Here is an 18004-nt window from a genome sequence, read left to right as displayed (position 1 = left end):
ATTAAAAGATGCATTCGAGTTCAAAGGACAGAGAACCCGGCAGGAGGCACCTTATTAGTCTTTCTAGAAAATAACCATCTATACAAATCTATAGGAAGGCTCATTTTCCAAATCATAATATTTGTATTTTATTTTGTCATCCCCTGACATCTCAAAACTAGCTTATGCCAGGGTAAAACCTGTGGGTAAAGGGGCTCATTTTATTCAGGCTTCATCATAAGCAACTGGTTTGTTTTAAATGGCAGGGTCATATGGGAAGCTCGCAAGATATGTTATCAGATGGACATCGGTTAAGGTCCTGTTCTTGGACAAGTCAGTTAGCCTCTCCGGACCTACATGGTCTTACCTGTAAAAGGGAGATTGCTTAGCTTCTAGGATGTTTTGATAATTAAAGATATTAATTATCCTGGAGGTGTCTTGTGGAACCGGAAACTTGAAGAAACACAATTTGAAACTTGTCAGATTAAGAGAACTAATTAGTATAAGAGAAAGGAGGAATGTATTAGTCAAAAATAGGAGGAATATTTCACATCATCAGAATTTTGTAGAAATTAATTAAACTGAGCTTAACATGTTGAATACCTTTTTCTTCCAAGACAAAAAATTTCTGAGTATTTTTTACCAGGTACTCTCTTCTTGACCTACTTTGGAAATGTATAAAATTATTTAGGCTCCACATCGCTAATCATCAGGGAAATGCAAATTAAAACCACAATGAGGTATCACCTCACACCAGTTAGGAGGGCCAGCATCGAAAAGACTAAGAACAACAAATGCTGGTGAGGATGTGGAGAAAGGGGAACCCTCCTACACTGCTGGTGGGAAAGTAAGCTAGTTCAACCATTGAGGAAAGCAATATGGAGGTTCCTCAAGAAAGTAAAAACAGAAATACCATTTGACCTGGGAATCCCACCCCTTGGAATTTACCCAAAGAATGCAACTTCTCAGATTCAAAAAGACAGATGTACCCCTATGTTTATTGCAGCACTATTTACAATAGCCAAGATATGGAAGCAACCTAAGTGTCCATCAGTAGATGAATGGATAAAGAAGATGTGGTTCATATACACAATGGAATACTATTCAGCCATAAGAAAGAAACAAATCCTACCATTTACAACAACATGGATGGAGCTGGAGGATATTATGCTCAGTGAAATAAGCCAGATGGGGAAAGACAAGTTACCAAAGGGGAGGGGAGGGAGGGAGAAGGGGATTGAGGGGTATTATGTTTAGTACACATGGTGTGGGGGGTCATGGGGTGAACAGTGTAGCACAGAGAAGGCACATAGTGGATCTGTGGCATCTTCTACTCTGATGGACAGTGACTGCATTGGGGTATGGGTGGGGACTTGATAATATGGGTAAATGTAGTAACCACATAGTTTTTTTATGTTAAACCTTCATAAGAGTGTATATCAATCATACCTTAATGAAAAATTTTAAAAAATTATTTAGGAATCATCCATCTTTTAAGAAATGTTTTTTCTGCTGCTCAAATGAACTGTTTCTTCTTATCCCAACATTGTTCATTTCCTAATACTACTCTGTGGAAGAAAATAATTCTTCTTATCAAAGTTGGAGGCTCTCTTTCTTTTTATCCTAATTTATTTTGCTTGACTTTCAGGGTTTCTGGTCATTTTGAGTATTTGCAGTACCTTTCGAAATGCCATTTCTAAAGCACCCTCATAAATGCATTAGTGGCCTATTTATTATTGTTCTATACACAGGATGACATGTTCTCACAGTAGCTGCGTCATCCTTGGTTTGTTATGTTCTATGGAATGCTCCTATAATGCCAGCAATCAAAGTAAGTCTTACGGGAAAAGACGGATTGTGGGGGAAAAGCATCGTCCTAATGTAGGTTCCCAGCTCTCGGTCACTAACGGGGTTTGCCGTCAGAACGTACAAAATGAATGAGGCCCTGAGAACTGGCAGAAAGAATAACATGTCCATCTGTGAACAGAGAAGCATAATAAATTTACTCTTCTGTTGAACGATAAGGTTACATTGATCTCTAAAAAGTAAAGTAGTTTAAATGGACCTTTATTTCTAAGAGGAGTCCTAACTTCAAACAGTTACCACATGTAATCTCAGGGGTACTTCAACTAAAAGGAAACCACTTTTTATTTCAAATGCTCAGTCTGATTCCAGTAATGGGAACATCAGAAAAAAAAAAAAGGGAATTGAGTGTTTTGAGAAACGGGGTCTGTGCTTTTGTGTCTTTATAAGCCGGTGAAAAGCAGGCAAAGATGTTCCTTTTTCTGAGTCACGTATTTTGTGAGGGGAGGTGGAGAAGCTGTGTGTCTGCTGGGCATTTGGGTGCATGCCCTTCACAGGCCAGGTACATTCGCATTTCCACCAGCACCGACTGCTACGGCAGGCGCAAGGGATGGATGGGAAAGCAGATCCTGCTCAAGCCAAGTGTGTCTGGCTCTTCTCAGACACCAGGAAGGCATGCCGCTTTCAGTCCTCTCCACGGCACCTGGGCGCCTTTGGGCAGGTAAAGAAGAGCAGGTTCCTCTAGCCACTCACTCTGCTTAACTTCCCCTTTTTCTTTTAGAACCTATTGCAATCTGACATAGTGTGTGTGTGTGTGTGTGTGTGTGTGTGTGTGTGAGTGTGTGTGTACACACACAAAATTGCTGATTATGTGACCCTGCCTGGGTAAACTGTAAGCTCTTTGAGGGCAGGAACTATCTGTTCTGTTCACTGCTATCTTCCCAGTGCCTAGAACAGTGACTGAAACCCGGACACTGATTAAATAAATACTGGCTGAAATGAATGAGTGAACTGACAAATGATAGCCTGTAATGAGCAACGGTATAAACCCTCTAAAGATCCAACGGAGAAAACCACCTGCCTTCCTGTAACCACACGGCCACCTGCAGCCTCCGTGGCGCTTCCGAGACACGAGGAGACTCAGCCTAGCATTTCCTTTCCTTTCGGTCCCACGGTCACAGAGCTGAACTATGAGCTGTGGGGGTGTTTGCATTGGTGTTGCAGTTTGGAGGTAGGTCATTCCTGGAAATGTTGGTAACTTTGGGAAATTGTACCAAAGACCTTAGCCAGCCAAGAGCAGCCAGCCTAAAAATTAAAGTATTAGGCACTGAAATTGGGGGGAAAAATAGCCACGTTCAAAAGATCATCGCTTGCCGTCAGAAATCGATCTAATCAGGGGGTAATGAATCGGCTGCAAAAGCCTCTAACAGACTTCATGCAGATTAAGGACTGGGCTCTGCTTGGTTTAAGAAATAGAGACCCAGGAAAAGAGGGCAGAGCCGTCCAGAGGCCCCTACAGAACTGACCAGAAACAGAATTTAGAATAAACATAATAAAATAACACTCGCAAAATCCACTTAAGACAAAGAAGCTAATGGAGAAAAATGAGAACATGTTTAATCAAAGATTAAAATGTACATGGGAAGATATAAAGAGAAAGCCAATTTCAAAAAGACTTGATGATTAGAGGCCTAATTACCATGTGAAAGTGATGCCCTTCGTCCGCCCTACGCTCTCCACCCGCCCCAGAGCTGTCAGTTTGAGTGACTTTCTAGGGACATTGAGCTGTGGAATGGAAACACAAAGGTGAAGGAGAAAAGAAGACAGGATAAAGGCAGATGGAGCTGAAGCTTAAAAATGTTATCACATGCAAGAAATTTTAATCCAACGAATTAAATTGTTCCTTCAATATGAATTGAGGTGGGGAAAACAAGAAAGGAAAAACAATGACCTGTCCGGACCCTTTTGTCCTCGGGATCCATGTGTTCAGAGGTCAGACCACAAGAAGCATGAGGTGGGGAGAACAGGGCCCAGACCTGGCCAGGAGGAAGAGGAAATGTTGGCCTGGGCCCCCAGGGGGCGGGTGGACTTGCTTGCCCAGCTGGGTAGAGAGCTGGGGAGTAATGGAGAGACGTAGATTCACTGTAACTGCCTGTTTTTCAGAGCTGAACGATGTGGCCTGAGCATGGCTCTTCCTGAACTGCTGGCTTGTTTGTCTGTTTCAATCAAAAATAGCTGTCAGTTAAAAATCAGACCTAAGAAGAAACAGATTTAATTCCTGAGAGCCAAATTCTTAGGGACCATGTTGATCCCTTTATACACCAAAACCTTTCTTTAGTTTGATCCTTTTGAAATAGAAACCTTTTGGAAATTTATATCATTGTGTTCTCTGCCTTCTCAAATCCAGGACTAAATATCAAACTTATTTCAACCTTCCCATGGGATTCAGGGTCATCGTCATGAACAGTAAAATGGTGACAGCCTGCTGGAAGGAGGTATCGATCCCCAAGTGTGTGAGGATGTCAGATTCTGTGGCCCTGTCCTAAATGGCTTCAGGAAACTGCATTTTTAAGTTCTGGTGGCTTTTTAGAGTAATGCTATTTTTTTCCCCTTCTTTTTGCGGTTGGTGTTTCTATCTGTAGATGTTGCACCTTTCCCTTGTGATTTTCTGCATTCAGACTATTGTGAACTTGGAAACTAGAAAATCAGTTTTAATTATGTGTAGATTAAGAACAAGCAAGCGCTGAAGGAGAAGCAGCAACTTTTTTTCCAATTGGTAATGTTCTGATGTTTAGACAAGTGTAGACTCTGACTCAATTTTGATTACAAGGGGATATATGTTTCCTGGTTCTTAACTGTATATATTATCACTAAATAACCAAGTTACTGAAAGGTGCCATGTCCTATGTTTACTTTTGAAAACTATCCTGGCAAAAGAATAGTTTGAATTAGTTGTGAATTGTTATGTATTAGTCATGATAGTGTTTTGGGGCAGTCCGGAGAGACCCTCCCTGGGCGCATGGTGAGACCTCAGCCCGGGAGAGGGTTCTTAACTCTGATCGACAAAGAATTCACAAGCAGGTCAAGCAGGGACAAGCAAAGGATAGTTCAGTAAAGGAAAGTACACACTCAAGGACGGAGGGTGGGCGTGCCTCAGACGTGAGCAGCACGGTAGGGTTTGGGTTGGATGGAGCTTAAGCAGGGATGGAATATTCACTGGCTTAGGTGGGGGTTTCTGGGAATAGGGACGGGATTTCTGGGAAAGTAGATGACGCCCTCTTTTTGTCTTCAGATGATATTCCTCGGAACTGTCGTGGTACCAAGGGTGTGATCTTAATATGCCAATGAGCATATAATGTACTTTGAGATAAAGTGAGGGTCAACTTCTCCATGTTGGAGCTCGTCAGTTTTGGCAAGTTGTGTGTCTGTATCCTCCCTTCTTACATCCCTGAGAACAGTTTACATGGAATGTTTAGAATATAAACACTCATTTAACCAAATGTAAACACCAGCCAAAGTCCCCAGTCCCCTCCCCGCTCATGTCTGGCTATCCACCTACTCTAAGACTAGAATGAAGAGGGGTTATGAAAACATGGATTTAGTTCAAGGGCACTTAGCCCGTGAACCCCAACTGCATCTCCATCGGCCTAGCTGGTCTGCTTGAAACCAGAATGATGAGCGCCATCCCCCTGAATCACTTTCAGCCCTGGTCCAGGGCTCTGCTGGACTGGGATAGTTCCAGCCCACTAAAGCCATACACAGGACATCTGGCTTTGGGGTGCAGGTGGGTAATACTTTTTATGACAGCTGTGAATCAGCATTTTGGCCTTTCAAATAGAAGGTTTGTCTGAGAACATTCTGGCCTCTGGGCTTCAGCTGTCTGGTTCACACTGCACCTTTGCAAGGGGCCTGCCTGGGGTCACTCTTCGGAAAATTCTCTCACTATAGTTATGACATTTAGGCCCCAGAGTCTTGTAATTATAGATCTGATTTTGTAATTATGGGCTTCATCAACCCAATTGTCGCTGTCTTCTAGAAATGGATAAAATAATGTGGAAAACTAAAGATAATAAAAAGTTGTCCTACACTCAGACTCTTGGTTTATATTCCAGTCTCCAGTCCTATGGCACACGCCCTTGATACATTAGGAAGGTACTTCATGGAGATCTATAAGTTGGACTTGAGAGACTTGAGAAAGTAGGAGGTAAAGCAGAGGAAGGGCCAGGACTTGATTCGCATCATCTGAATTTGAATATGCCCCTTCAGAATCCATTGCACCTTTTAGTGAGCTGCTTGAAGTGCTATTTAACTGATGACTCTCCATTGCAAATTCAGCACCTTATTCCTTTAAAGACCCTACTGGCCTTCTCATAGTGCTCGCTTCCTAGGGACCACTTCAAGACGTACAGAAATAAAGTAAGGTGAGTTTAGTTAGTTATTTAAGGAGATTGATTATTATCTGTGTGAAGAACTCAGTATTAGATCTGGGAGGCTGCAGTCTTGTTGGGGACCTTGTAGAAGAATATGTATAGTTCCATTACAGGGCCAACCCTAGGCAAAACTGCGTGGCCAGTTGATCATTGCCTCACTAATCAACTATCTACCAAGCCTTTCTTAGGTGATGTAGGGTGTACAGTGCCAAAGAGCATAAGCTAAATGCTTTATCTTGTAATACAAACTCATCCGTGAGGACTGACTGGGAGGACGTAGGCTTTAGGGACATGGACATGAGACCGGAAGTGGTTCTGAAAGGACAGGAGGATTAGGTGAGCAGGGAAGAATGAGAAGGAGCATCAGGAGAGAGAAAGAAATGCTCACGGGCCAGCCAGCACAGCATCGAGGTAAACCATTAAAGGCTGTCAAAACCAGGCCATGTGTTTGAGGCTTAATGATGATAATTGAGAGCCACTGAAAATTCTGAGCAGAAAAATGTTATAATTAAAGCTTTGCTGAAGAAGATTAGTTTGGTGTTGTAAAATGAATGAAATAAAGTCAGCAGAGGGATGGTATAGTATAGTCAAGCCGTAAGTTTCCAGGGGCCTAGACTAGGATGGAGCTGATGAGAATGGAGAGGAAATGAAAAAATACATAGCATATTTTATTTCTATAACTTGAGAGCCTGCATTCTTTTTTTTTTTTTTTTTTTTTTTTTATTTTCTTTTAATAATTATTTTTTATTGAAGGGTAGTTGACACACAGTATTACATTACATGAGTTTCAAGTGTACAACACAGTGGTAGAACATTTATATACATAATTCTAGGTTCCAGCTATCACCCTACCAGGCTGTTACAATATCTTGACTATATTCCTTATGCTATACATTACATCCCGGTTACTAATTTATTTTACCATTGGAAGTCTGTCCTTTTTTTTTTTTTTTTTTGTGAGGGCATCTCTCATATTTATTGATCAAACGGTTGTTAACAACAATAAAATTCTGTATAGGGGAGTCAATGCTCAATGCACAATCATTAATCCACCCCAAGCCTAATTTTTGTCAGTCTCCAATCTTCTGAGGCATAACAAACAAGTTTTTACATGTAGAACAAATTCTTACATAGTGAATAAGTTACATAGTGAACAGTACAAGGGCAGTCATCACAGAAACTTTCGGTTTTGCTCATGCATTATGAACTATAAACAGTCAGTTCAAATATGAATACTCATTTGGTTTTTATACTTGATTTATATGTGGATACCACATTTCTCTCTTTATTATTATTATTTTTAATAAAATGCTGAAGTGGTAGGTAGATACAAGATAAAGGTAGAAAACATAGTTTAGTGTTGTAAGAGAGCACATGTAGATGATCAGGTGTGTGCCTGTAGACTATGTGTTAATCCAAGCTAGACCAGGGCAATAAAACATCCACGTATGCAGAAGATTTCTCTCAGAACGGGGGGGTGAGGTTCTAAGCCTCACCTCTGTTGATCCCCAATTTCTCACCTGATGGCCCCCCTGCGACTGTGCCTGTCTTAGGTTGTTCCTCCCTTGAGGAATCTTACCCGTCTCTGGCTAACCAGTCATCTTCCGGGGCCATACAGGGAAATGTGAAGTTGGTAAGTGAGAGAGAAGCCTTATTGTTTGAAAAAGTTAGCTTTTTACTTCTTTGCATATTTATGCCCTGTGGCTTCTATGCCCAGCATTTGTCTTGAGGTATCTTTACCACTTGGAAGAATTATGATACTCGGTAAATTTGATATGAGGCACGAATTCTATTTAAGGGTTGTAATTAGGAAGGAAGAAGAAAAGCTATAGAAGTAGCAGGCGGAAGAAAACATGGGAAGATTGATTATTTCTTTGACATATCTTCTTGTAGAGTAACTTCAGCATGTATAGGTTTTAAGCTACTACTTAAATTGCACACACACATTAACATAATAGGAGTATAGTTACATAACCAAAGCATATCTGTAATTACCAGCCATCTGCAGTGAAACCAAGAAAACCAGTTAGGCACCTTAGGCATTTGTGAAAACTTATCTATGATATGGTGGATATTGTCCAAATGAACTTGAACAGTCTGAGAGAAATCAGACAAATTAAAACAACCCATTCCTGGGGACTGTTCACATGCCATATGTTCTTTTAACAGTAAATAGTTTGTAGTTGTAAGACTTTGGAGCGCTACAATTTGCACTTCTCCAAATTCTTGGTTGAGTTCCAACAGTATAGATCCAGTCCAATTTTGTTGTTTTACTGTATGCACAGGCCAGCTTAGATATCTCCTTCCTCATTCCCATGGCAAGTCCAGGAACTGGTGGGATGAGTGCATCTACAGCTGTAGCAGTGCGTGGATCTTTGTTGGGGTTTTTTGATGATCATCTTCTGGCATGAGTCTTCCAGAGAGTGCTGATGTTGGAAGTTCTTTTTCATATCGAATTTTAGTTCATTTTCGGGGTAGCCCAACTAGGCTTTGATCTTCTGTATAAACGCATACAGACCCTTTGCCTACACTTTTATATGCCCTTTATACCCTTGTGAGGAACTCGTTGGAGGTTACCACACAGGAACTGCCCTTTTTTTTTTTTTTTTTTTTGTTTTTGGTATCACTAATCTACACTTACATGATGAATATTATGTTTACTAGGCTCTCCCCTATACCAGGTCTCCCCTATAAACCCCTTTACTGTCACTGTCCATCAGCGTAGCAAAATGTTGTAGAATCACTACTTGCCTTCTCTGTGTTGTACAGCCCTCCCTTTTCTCCTACCCCTCCATGCATGCTAATCTTAATACCCCCTACTTCTCCCCCCCTTATCCCTCCCTACCCACCCATCCTGCCCAGTCCCTTTCCCTTTGGTACCGGTTAGTCCATTCTTGAGTTCTGTGATTCTGCTGCTGTTTTGTTCCTTCAGTTTTTCCTTTGTTCTTATATTCCACAGATAAGTGAAATCATTTGGTATTTCTCTTTCTCCGCTTGGCTTGTTTCACTGAGCATAATACCCTCCAGCTCCATCCATGTTGCTGCAAATGATTGGATTTGCCCTTTTCTTATGGCTGAGTAGTATTCCATTGTGTATATGTACCACATCTTCTTTATCCATTCATCTATTGATGGACATTTAGGTTGCTTCCAATTCTTGGCTATTGTAAATAGTGCTGCAATAAACATAGGGGTGCATCTGTCTTTCTCAAACTTGATTGCTGCGTTCTTAGGGTAAATTCCTAGGAGTGGAATTCCTGGGTCAAATGGTAAGTCTGTTTTGAGCATTTTGATGTACCTCCATACTGCTTTCCACAATGGTTGAACAAGTTTACATTCCCACCAGCAGTGTAGGAGGGTTCCCCTTTCTCCACAGCCTCGCCAACATTTGTTGTTGTTTGTCTTTTGGATGGCAGCCATCCTTACTGGTGTGAGGTGATACCTCATTGTAGTTTTAATTTGCATTTCTCTGATAATTAGCGATGTGGAGCATCTTTTCATGTGTCTGTTGGCCATCTGTATTTCTTTTTTGGAGAACTGTCTGTTCAGTTCCTCTGCCCATTTTTTAATTGGGTTATTTGTTTTTTGTTTGTTGAGGCATGAGAGCTCCTTATATATTCTGGACGTCAAGCCTTTATCGGATGTGTCATTTTCAAATATATTCTCCCATACTGTAGGGATCCTTCTTGTTCTATTGATGGTGTCTTTTGCTGTACAGAAGCTTTTCAGCTTAATATAGTCCCACTTACTCATTTTTGCTGTTGTTTTCCTTGCCCGGGGAGATATGTTCAAGAAGAGGTCACTCATGTTTATGTCTAAGAGGTTTTTGCCTATGTTTTCTTCCAAGAGTTTGATGGTTTCATGGCTTACATTCAGGTCTTTGATCCATTTTGAGTTTACTTTTGTATATGGGGTTAGACAATGGTCCAGTTTCATTCTCCTACATGTAGCTGTCCAGTTTTTCCAGCACCACCTGTTGAAGAGACTGTCATTTCGCCATTGTATGTCCATGGCTCCTTTATCAAATATTAATTGACCATATATGTCTGGGTTAATGTCTGGATTCTCTAGTCTGTTCCATTGGTCTGTGGCTCTGCTCTTGTGCCAGTACCAAATTGTCTTGATTACTATGGCTTTATAGTAGAGCTTGAAGTTGGGGAGTGAGATCCCCCCTACTTTATTCTTCTTTCTCAGGATTGCTTTGGCTATTCGGGGTCTTTGGTGTTTCCATATGAATTTTTGAATTATTTGTTCCAGTTCATTGAAGAATGTTGCTGGTAGTTTCATAGGGATTGCATCAAATCTGTATATTGCTTTGGGCAGGATGGCCATTTTGACGATATTAATTCTTCCTAGCCACGAGCATGGGATGAGTTTCCATCTGTTAGTGTCCCCTTTAATTTCTCTTAAGAGTGACTTGTAGTTTTCAGAGTATAAGTCTTTCACTTCTTTGGTTAGGTTTATTCCTAGGTATTTTATTTTTTTTGATGCAATTGTGAATGGAGTTGTTTTCCTGATTTCTCTTTCTGTTGGTTCATTGTTAGTATATAGGAAAGCCACAGATTTCTGTGTGTTGATTTTGTATCCTGCAACTTTGCTGTATTCCGATATCAGTTCTAGTAGTTTTGGGGTGGAGTCTTTAGGGTTTTTTATGTACAGTATCATGTCATCTGCAAATAGTGACAGTTTAACTTCTTCTTTACCAATCTGGATTCCTTGTATTTCTTTGTTTTGTCTGATTGCCGTGGCTAGGACCTCCAGTACTATGTTAAATAACAGTGGCGAGAGTGGGCATCCCTGTCTAGTTCCCGATCTCAGAGGAAATGCTTTCAGCTTCTCGCTGTTCAATATAATGTTGGCTGTGGGTTTATCATAGATGGCCTTTATTATGTTGAGGTACTTGCCCTCTATTCCCATTTTGCTGAGAGTTTTTAACATGAATGGATGTTGAACTTTGTCAAATGCTTTTTCAGCATCTATGGAGATGATCATGTGGTTTTTGCTTTTCTTTTTGTTGATGTGGTGGATGATGTTGATGGACTTTCGAGTGTTGTACCATCCTTGCATCCCTGGAATGAATCCCACTTGGTCATAGTGTATGATCCTTTTGATGTATTTTTGAATTCGGTTTGCTAATATTTTGTTGAGTATTTTTGCATCTACGTTCATCAGGGATATTGGTCTGTAGTTTTCTTTTTTGGTGGTGTCTTTGCCTGGTTTTGGTATTAGGGTGATGTTAGCTTCATAGAATGAGTTTGGGAGTATCCCCTCCTCCTCTATTTTTTGGAAAACTTTAAAGAGAATGGGTATTATGTCTTCCCTGTATGTCTGATAAAATTCCGAGGTAAATCCATCTGGCCCGGGGGTTTTGTTCTTTGGTAGTTTTTTGATTACCTCTTCAATTTCGTTGCTGGTAATTGGTCTGTTTAGATTTTCTGTTTCTTCCTGGGTCAATCTTGGAAGGTTATATTTTTCTAGGAAGTTGTCCATTTCTCCTAGGTTTCCCAGCTTGTTAGCATATAGGTTTTCATAGTATTCTCCAATAATTCTTTGCATTTCCGTGGGGTCCGTCGTGATTTTTCCTTTCTCGTTTCTGATACTGTTGATTTGTGTTGACTCTCTTTTCTTCTTAATAAGTCTGGCTAGAGGCTTATCTATTTTGTTTATTTTCTCGAAGAACCAGCTCTTGGTTTCATTGATTTTTGCTATTGTTTTATTCTTCTCAATTTTATTTATTTCTTCTCTGATCTTTATTATGTCCCTCCTTCTGCTGACCTTAGGCCTCATCTGTTCTTCTTTTTCCAATTTCGATAATTGTGACATTAGACCATTCATTTGGGATTGCTCTTCCTTTTTTAAATATGCTTGGATTGCTATATACTTTCCTCTTAAGACTGCTTTTGCTGTGTCCCACAGAAGTTGGGGCTTAGTGTTGTTGTTGTCATTTGTTTCCATATATTGCTGGATCTCCATTTTGATTTGGTCATTGATCCATTGATTATTTAGGAGCGTGTTGTTAAGCCTCCATGTGTTTGTGAGCCTCTTTGCTTTCTTTGTACAGTTTATTTCTAGTTTTATGCCTTTGTGGTCTGAAAAGTTGGTTGGTAGGATTTCAATCTTTTGGAATTTTCTGAGGCTCTTTTTGTGGCCTAGTATGTGGTCTATTCTGGAGAATGTTCCATGTGCACTTGAGAAGAATGTATATTCTGTTGCTTTTGGATGTAAAGTTCTATAGATGTCTATTAGGTCCATCTGCTCTACTGTGTTGTTCAGTGCTTCCGTGTCCTTACTTAATTTCTGCCCAGTGGATCTATCCTTTGGGGTGAGTGGTGTGTTGAAGTCTCCTAGAATGAATGCATTGCAGTCTATATCCCCCTTTAGTTCTGTTAGTATTTGTTTCACATATGCTGGTGCTCCTGTGTTGGGTGCATATATATTTAGAATGGTTATATCCTCTTGTTTGACTGAGCCCTTTATCATTATGTAGTGTCCTTCTTTATCTCTTGTTACTTTCTTTGTTTTGAAGTCTATTTTGTCTGATATTAGTACTGCAACCCCTGCTTTCTTCTCACTGTTGTTTGCTTGAAATATGTTTTTCCATCCCTTGACTTTTAGTCTGTACATGTCTTTGGGTTTGAGGTGAGTTTCTTGTAAGCAGCATATAGATGGGTCTTGCTTTTTTATCCATTCTGTTACTCTGTGTCTTTTGATTGGTGCATTCAACCCATTAACATTTAGGGTGACTATTGAAAGATATGTACTTATTGCCATTGCAGGCTTTAAATTCGTGGTTACCAAAGGTTCAAGGTTAGCCTCTTTAGTATCTTACTGCCTAACTTACCTCGCTTATTGAGCTGTTATATACAGTGTCTGGAGATTCTTTTCTTCTCTCCCTTCTTGTTCCTCCTCCTCGATTCTTCATATGTTGGGTGTTTTGTGCTGTGCTCCTTCTAGGAGTGCTCCCATCTAGAGCAGTCCCTGTAAGATGTTCTGTAGAGGTGGTTTGTGGAAAGCAAATTCCCTCAGCTTTTGTTTGTCTGGGAATTGTTTAATCCCACCGTCATATTTGAATGATAGTCGTGCTGGATACAGTATCCTTGGTTCAAGGCCCTTCTGTTTCATTGTATTAAATATATCATGCCATTCTCTTCTGGCCTGTAGGGTTTCTGTTGAGAAATCTGACGTTAGCCTGATGGGTTTCCCTTTATAGGTGACCTTTTTCTCTCTAGCTGCCTTTAACACTCTTTCCTTGTCCTTGATCTTTGCCATTTTAATTATTATGTGTCTTGGTGTTGCCCTTCTTGGATCCTTTCTGTTGGGGGTTCTGTGTATTTCCGTGGTCTGTTTGATTACTTCCTCCCCCAGTGTGGGGAAGTTTTCAGCAATTATTTCTTTTAAGATACTTTCCATCTCTTTGCCTCTCTCTTCTTCTTCTGGGACCCCTATAATACGGATATTGTTCCTTCTGGATTGGTCACACAGTTCTCTTAATATTGTTTCATTCCTGGAGATCCTTTTGTCTCTCTCTATGTCAGCTTCTATGCGTTCCTGTTCTCTGATTTCAATTCCATCAATGGCCTCTTGCATTCTATCCATTCTGCTTATAAACCCTTCCAGAGTTTGTTTCATTTCTGTGATCTCCTTTCTGGCATCTGTGATCTCTTTCCGGACTTCATCCCATTTCTCTTGCGTATTTCTCTGCATCTCTGTCAGCATGTTTATGATTCTTATTTTGAATTCTTTGTCAGGAAGACTGGTTAGGTCTGTCTCCTTCTCTGGTGTTGTCTCTGTGATCTTTGTCTGCCTGTAGCTTTGCCTTTTCATGGTGATAGGAATAGTCTGCAGAACTGGGACGAGTGACGGCTGGAAGAACTTCCCTTCTTGTTGTTTGTGGCCCTCCTCTCCTGGGAGAACAGCGGCCTCTAGTGGCTTGTGCTGCGCAGCTGCGCGCAGACAGGGCTTCTGCTTCCTGCCCGGCTGCTGTGGAGTTTATCTCCGCTGTTGCTGTGGGCGTGGCCTGGCTCGGGCCGCTGCTCCAAAATGGTGGAGTCACGTTGGAGCAGGAGCTGCTGGGAGGCTATTTATCTCCGTAAGGGGCCTCCCTGCTCCCTGCAGCCCAGGGGTTAGGGTGCCCAGAGATCCCAGATTCCCTACCTCTGGATTAAGTGACCCGCCCTGCCCCTTTAAGACTTCCAAAAAGCACCCGCCAAAACAAAACAACGAGCACAAAAAAAAAAAAGAAAAAAAAAAATTTTTTTAATTAAAAAAAAAAAATTTTTTTTAATTAAAAAAAAAAGGTGGTCGTTCGTTTTTCTTTATTCTCCGGTGCCAGCCTCAGGCCTCTGCTCACCAGTCTTTCTGCCCTGTTTCCCTAGTATTGGGGTCCCTGTCCCTTTAAGACTTCCAAAAAGCGCTCGCCAAAACAAAGCAGCAAAAAAGCAAAAAAAAAAAAAAAAAATGGTCGCACGCTTTTCTTATGTCCTCTGTCGCCCAGCCTCCAGTGCCTGCTCACTGTTCTTGCTGCCCTGTTTTCCCAGTATCGAGGGCCCTGCGCTCTGGCCCGGATGGCGGGGGCTGGGTGTTTGGCAGCCCTGGGCTCCGTCTCCCTCCCGCTCTGCCTGCTCTTCTCCCACCGGGAGCTGGGGGGAGGGGCGCTCGGCTCCCGCGGGGCCGGGGCTTGTATCTTACCCCCTTCGCGAGGCGCTGGGTTCTCTCAGGTGCGGATGTGGTCTGGATATTGTCCTGTGTCCTCTGGTCTTTATTCTAGGAAGGGTTGTCTTTGTTATATTTTCATAGATATATGTTGTTTTGGGAGGAGATTTCCGCTGCTCTACTCACGCCGCCATCTTCCGCCCCTCCCTGCATTCTTTTTTAATTAGTGTTTTTTTAGGTACATAAAATGCACACATTTTAGTGTGTAGATTGAGGAATTTTGACATGTGTATGCATTCATATAACTATCACCCAGATAAGATAACAAACATTTTCCCCCTTCACCGGTTTCACCCCATCCCCAGCAACCACCAGTCTGTTCGCTGTGTTGATGAGACTATTTCACTTTTGTTTGTTTGTTCATTTGTTTTGTTTTTTAGATTCCAAAAATAAGAGAAATCATATGGCATTTGTCTTTCTCTGCCTGGCTTGTTTCACTTAGTGTAATACTTCTAGATCCACCCTGTTGCAATTAGCAAAATTTCATTCTTTTATGGCTGAGTAATATACCATTGTATGTATGTACCACATCTTCACCCATTCATCTATCAGTGGACACTCAGATTGCTTCCATATCTTAGAGGCCATATTTTTAAAGTTCACTGATAGTTGAGATATGAGAAGATCCTCCAGATGTAAGGAACTCCTTAACTGGCAGAGTAAGTGAGTTGGAGAGGAAAGGGCATTAGAAATCATCAGAAAAATGAGGGAGAATCTACAGCCTAACATGAGGGCATGTTTGTAATTCAATAAAATATAATGTTTGCATGGCTTCCTCAGAATTAGGCTTGGGATGGAAAGAAGGCAAGGGAAACCTTGAATTTATTTGTTATTTTGAAGAGTGTCCAGTTTATTTCTTTTGTTGTCTGTGACACACCACCATTCTCTTGATATCCACACCCGTGTCCACACTGGAAATCCACTTTCTTCTGCACTCGTTTCCTTACTCTCTGTATCTAGTCACCCCCAACTGCATACTTCTCCTTTTCCAAGTCTCCCTTCCCGTTATCCTGGCCTCAGCATCACTAGTGCCTGATCCTTCCTCTCACATTTCTTTGGTTGGATGTGGAGAGCTGACCGTCTGACAAATACTTAGGTGAGAGTGAGGACAGTGCATGTCAGAGTTTGACATATCCAAGTAGAGTAAAAAGTAGAGAGACATGAAATTTTCATTAATCAATAAACTTTTTTTTTTCCTGTAACTATCTGAAAAGAGGCCCCTCACCAGGGACTCTTAATAGCTGTCTCTGTTCAAGATCTAAGCCAAGTAGGAAATCCGCATGTTTTACAAATGATGAGGAGGCGTGTCCTGACACGACTAAAGTGGGGTGAGCGTGAAGAGTCCAACCCACGCCTTGAACGGCATAGACGGGGCACTGCCTGAGCTTTTTATCTTTCAAGGTGGGCGGGGGATCCCATCTCTTACAGGAGCAAGAGTCAGTTGGACTTTCTAAAACGTGACTCTTGGAAACTTCTGGAAGGGATGACCTCTGAGTTTTTTCCATAAATAAAAGGAAGCACAGAAGACAGAGAGCTTCTGGCCATTAGGAAAATCCAGGACAAGAAATCACTTTTCTCGTAACTGTCTTCTTAGTCCATTTTCCTGTAACATGAAAACAAAGCCAGAAACATTGTAAATATTGTAGGATTTATCAGTTGTGTCATGTACATGCAACATAATCTATCTAAAGCAATGTGTTAACCAGAAGTATTTGGGGATTATATATATGACATAACATAATCTTAATGTAATAAAAATAATAAAATCCTGATCCCTTAATGTAATAAAAATAATAAAATTCTGAAGCATAAGGCCAGGTTATGATACTAGGTATAGTATACTTAGTATGGTTCCTAGCCTCATACTAGGGTTTAGCACAGCCAAACTGGATACTTATGATGATGTTTCCAGACCCTAAGAACATCCATTATTTTTTTTCAGCTTCTCCAGTTGGCAACGGTTATATCAAGCCTCCAGTTCCACCTGTATCTGGCACACAAAGGGAGAAAGGCCCCCCAACCATGTTACCCATCAGTGTGGACCCAGACAGCAAACCAGGAGAATATGTTCTCAAGAGTTTATTTGTCAACTTCACCACCCAGGCTGAGCGCAAGATTCGCATCATCATGGCAGAACCCCTGGTGAGTAAGTGCCCTGAAACCGACTCCTTCGGGAATTCATCTCTACGCTGAATGTAACAGATGCTACAGCTTTAAGACAGGACAGATTGCTTTTCCCTTTTCTCTTAATTTCCCAAGGTTTTTTTTTTTTGATACCATAAATAATTTTTTTAAGATTATAAGAAAAAGGATTGAGGGTTGAGGACTCGAAAACAATCCTTAGCAAATAAACTTCAGTAACACGCTTCACTACTGCATTTAGGACCAACAAGCATAATTTAAAAAGAAGTGTGAATCTTAGAAAAAGTGTGTTCAGCATCTCTACTATATATGTATACTTCAATCAAAATCTTTTGTCCTATGTTTAAAGTAAATGACAAGAAATAAAAAATAAAAATTATCGTTCTCCAAGAGTCTGCCTGGAACTCCCAGTTTGAGAACATGTGGTGCAGGGATGTTGTCCCAGGAAGGTTTCGGTGAGCCATTCAGAAACATCACTTTGTTTTCTCAAAAGAGGACAGAAGATTCTTGACTCACCTTTAGGTCCCTTATTAGACAGATAATGTGGGTGGACGTCAGTATCTCTTTGCAGATGATTCGGCTACAAAATAAGGCAGGTGTTTGAGCCTCATGTTCATTGCTGTAACAAGGGCTCTGAAGACGGTGCTGAATCTCAAAAGGACAGGCAGGCAGGCAGGAAGTCCAATTGGTAGATCAGATTACTTTTTTTCTGACCGTGGTGGGCCACGCATAATAAGAGAAAAGGAAAGGACTTCAGAGTGACTGAGCTTTTTCTATGAAGCTTGGCTTTGTCCCTCCTGTGAGGATACTGGGGCTAGAGAAGGCAGTCTGAGGTTTGCCTTAATGGCATCATAGCTTAAAATAATTAAATGTGAATATTGTTGAGCCACAACACAAGCCTCTAAAAATACCTAACAGATGATGCTCAACATCACTTA

At 41.1% G+C, this 18004-nt stretch overlaps 1 protein-coding gene across 7 annotated transcripts in view; it reads left to right on the top strand.

The window, feature by feature from the left end:
• FRY (FRY microtubule binding protein) overlaps window positions 1–18004 on the top strand; it is a 387367-nt gene that overhangs the window by 187129 nt on the left and 182234 nt on the right. For all 7 annotated transcript variants that reach the window (XM_057489806.1, XM_036905022.2, XM_057489778.1 and 4 more), the window contains one exon: window positions 16867–17066. In XM_057489806.1, coding sequence (XP_057345789.1) covers window positions 16947–17066 — 120 coding nt within the window. In that variant the 5' untranslated portion in view covers window positions 16867–16946. The remainder of the gene's footprint in view (window positions 1–16866; window positions 17067–18004) is intronic.

This window comes from Manis pentadactyla, chromosome 2 (genome assembly GCF_030020395.1).
Source record: "Manis pentadactyla isolate mManPen7 chromosome 2, mManPen7.hap1, whole genome shotgun sequence".
NCBI lineage: Eukaryota > Metazoa > Chordata > Mammalia > Pholidota > Manidae > Manis > Manis pentadactyla.
This window is presented reverse-complemented; position numbering and strand designations above follow the sequence as displayed.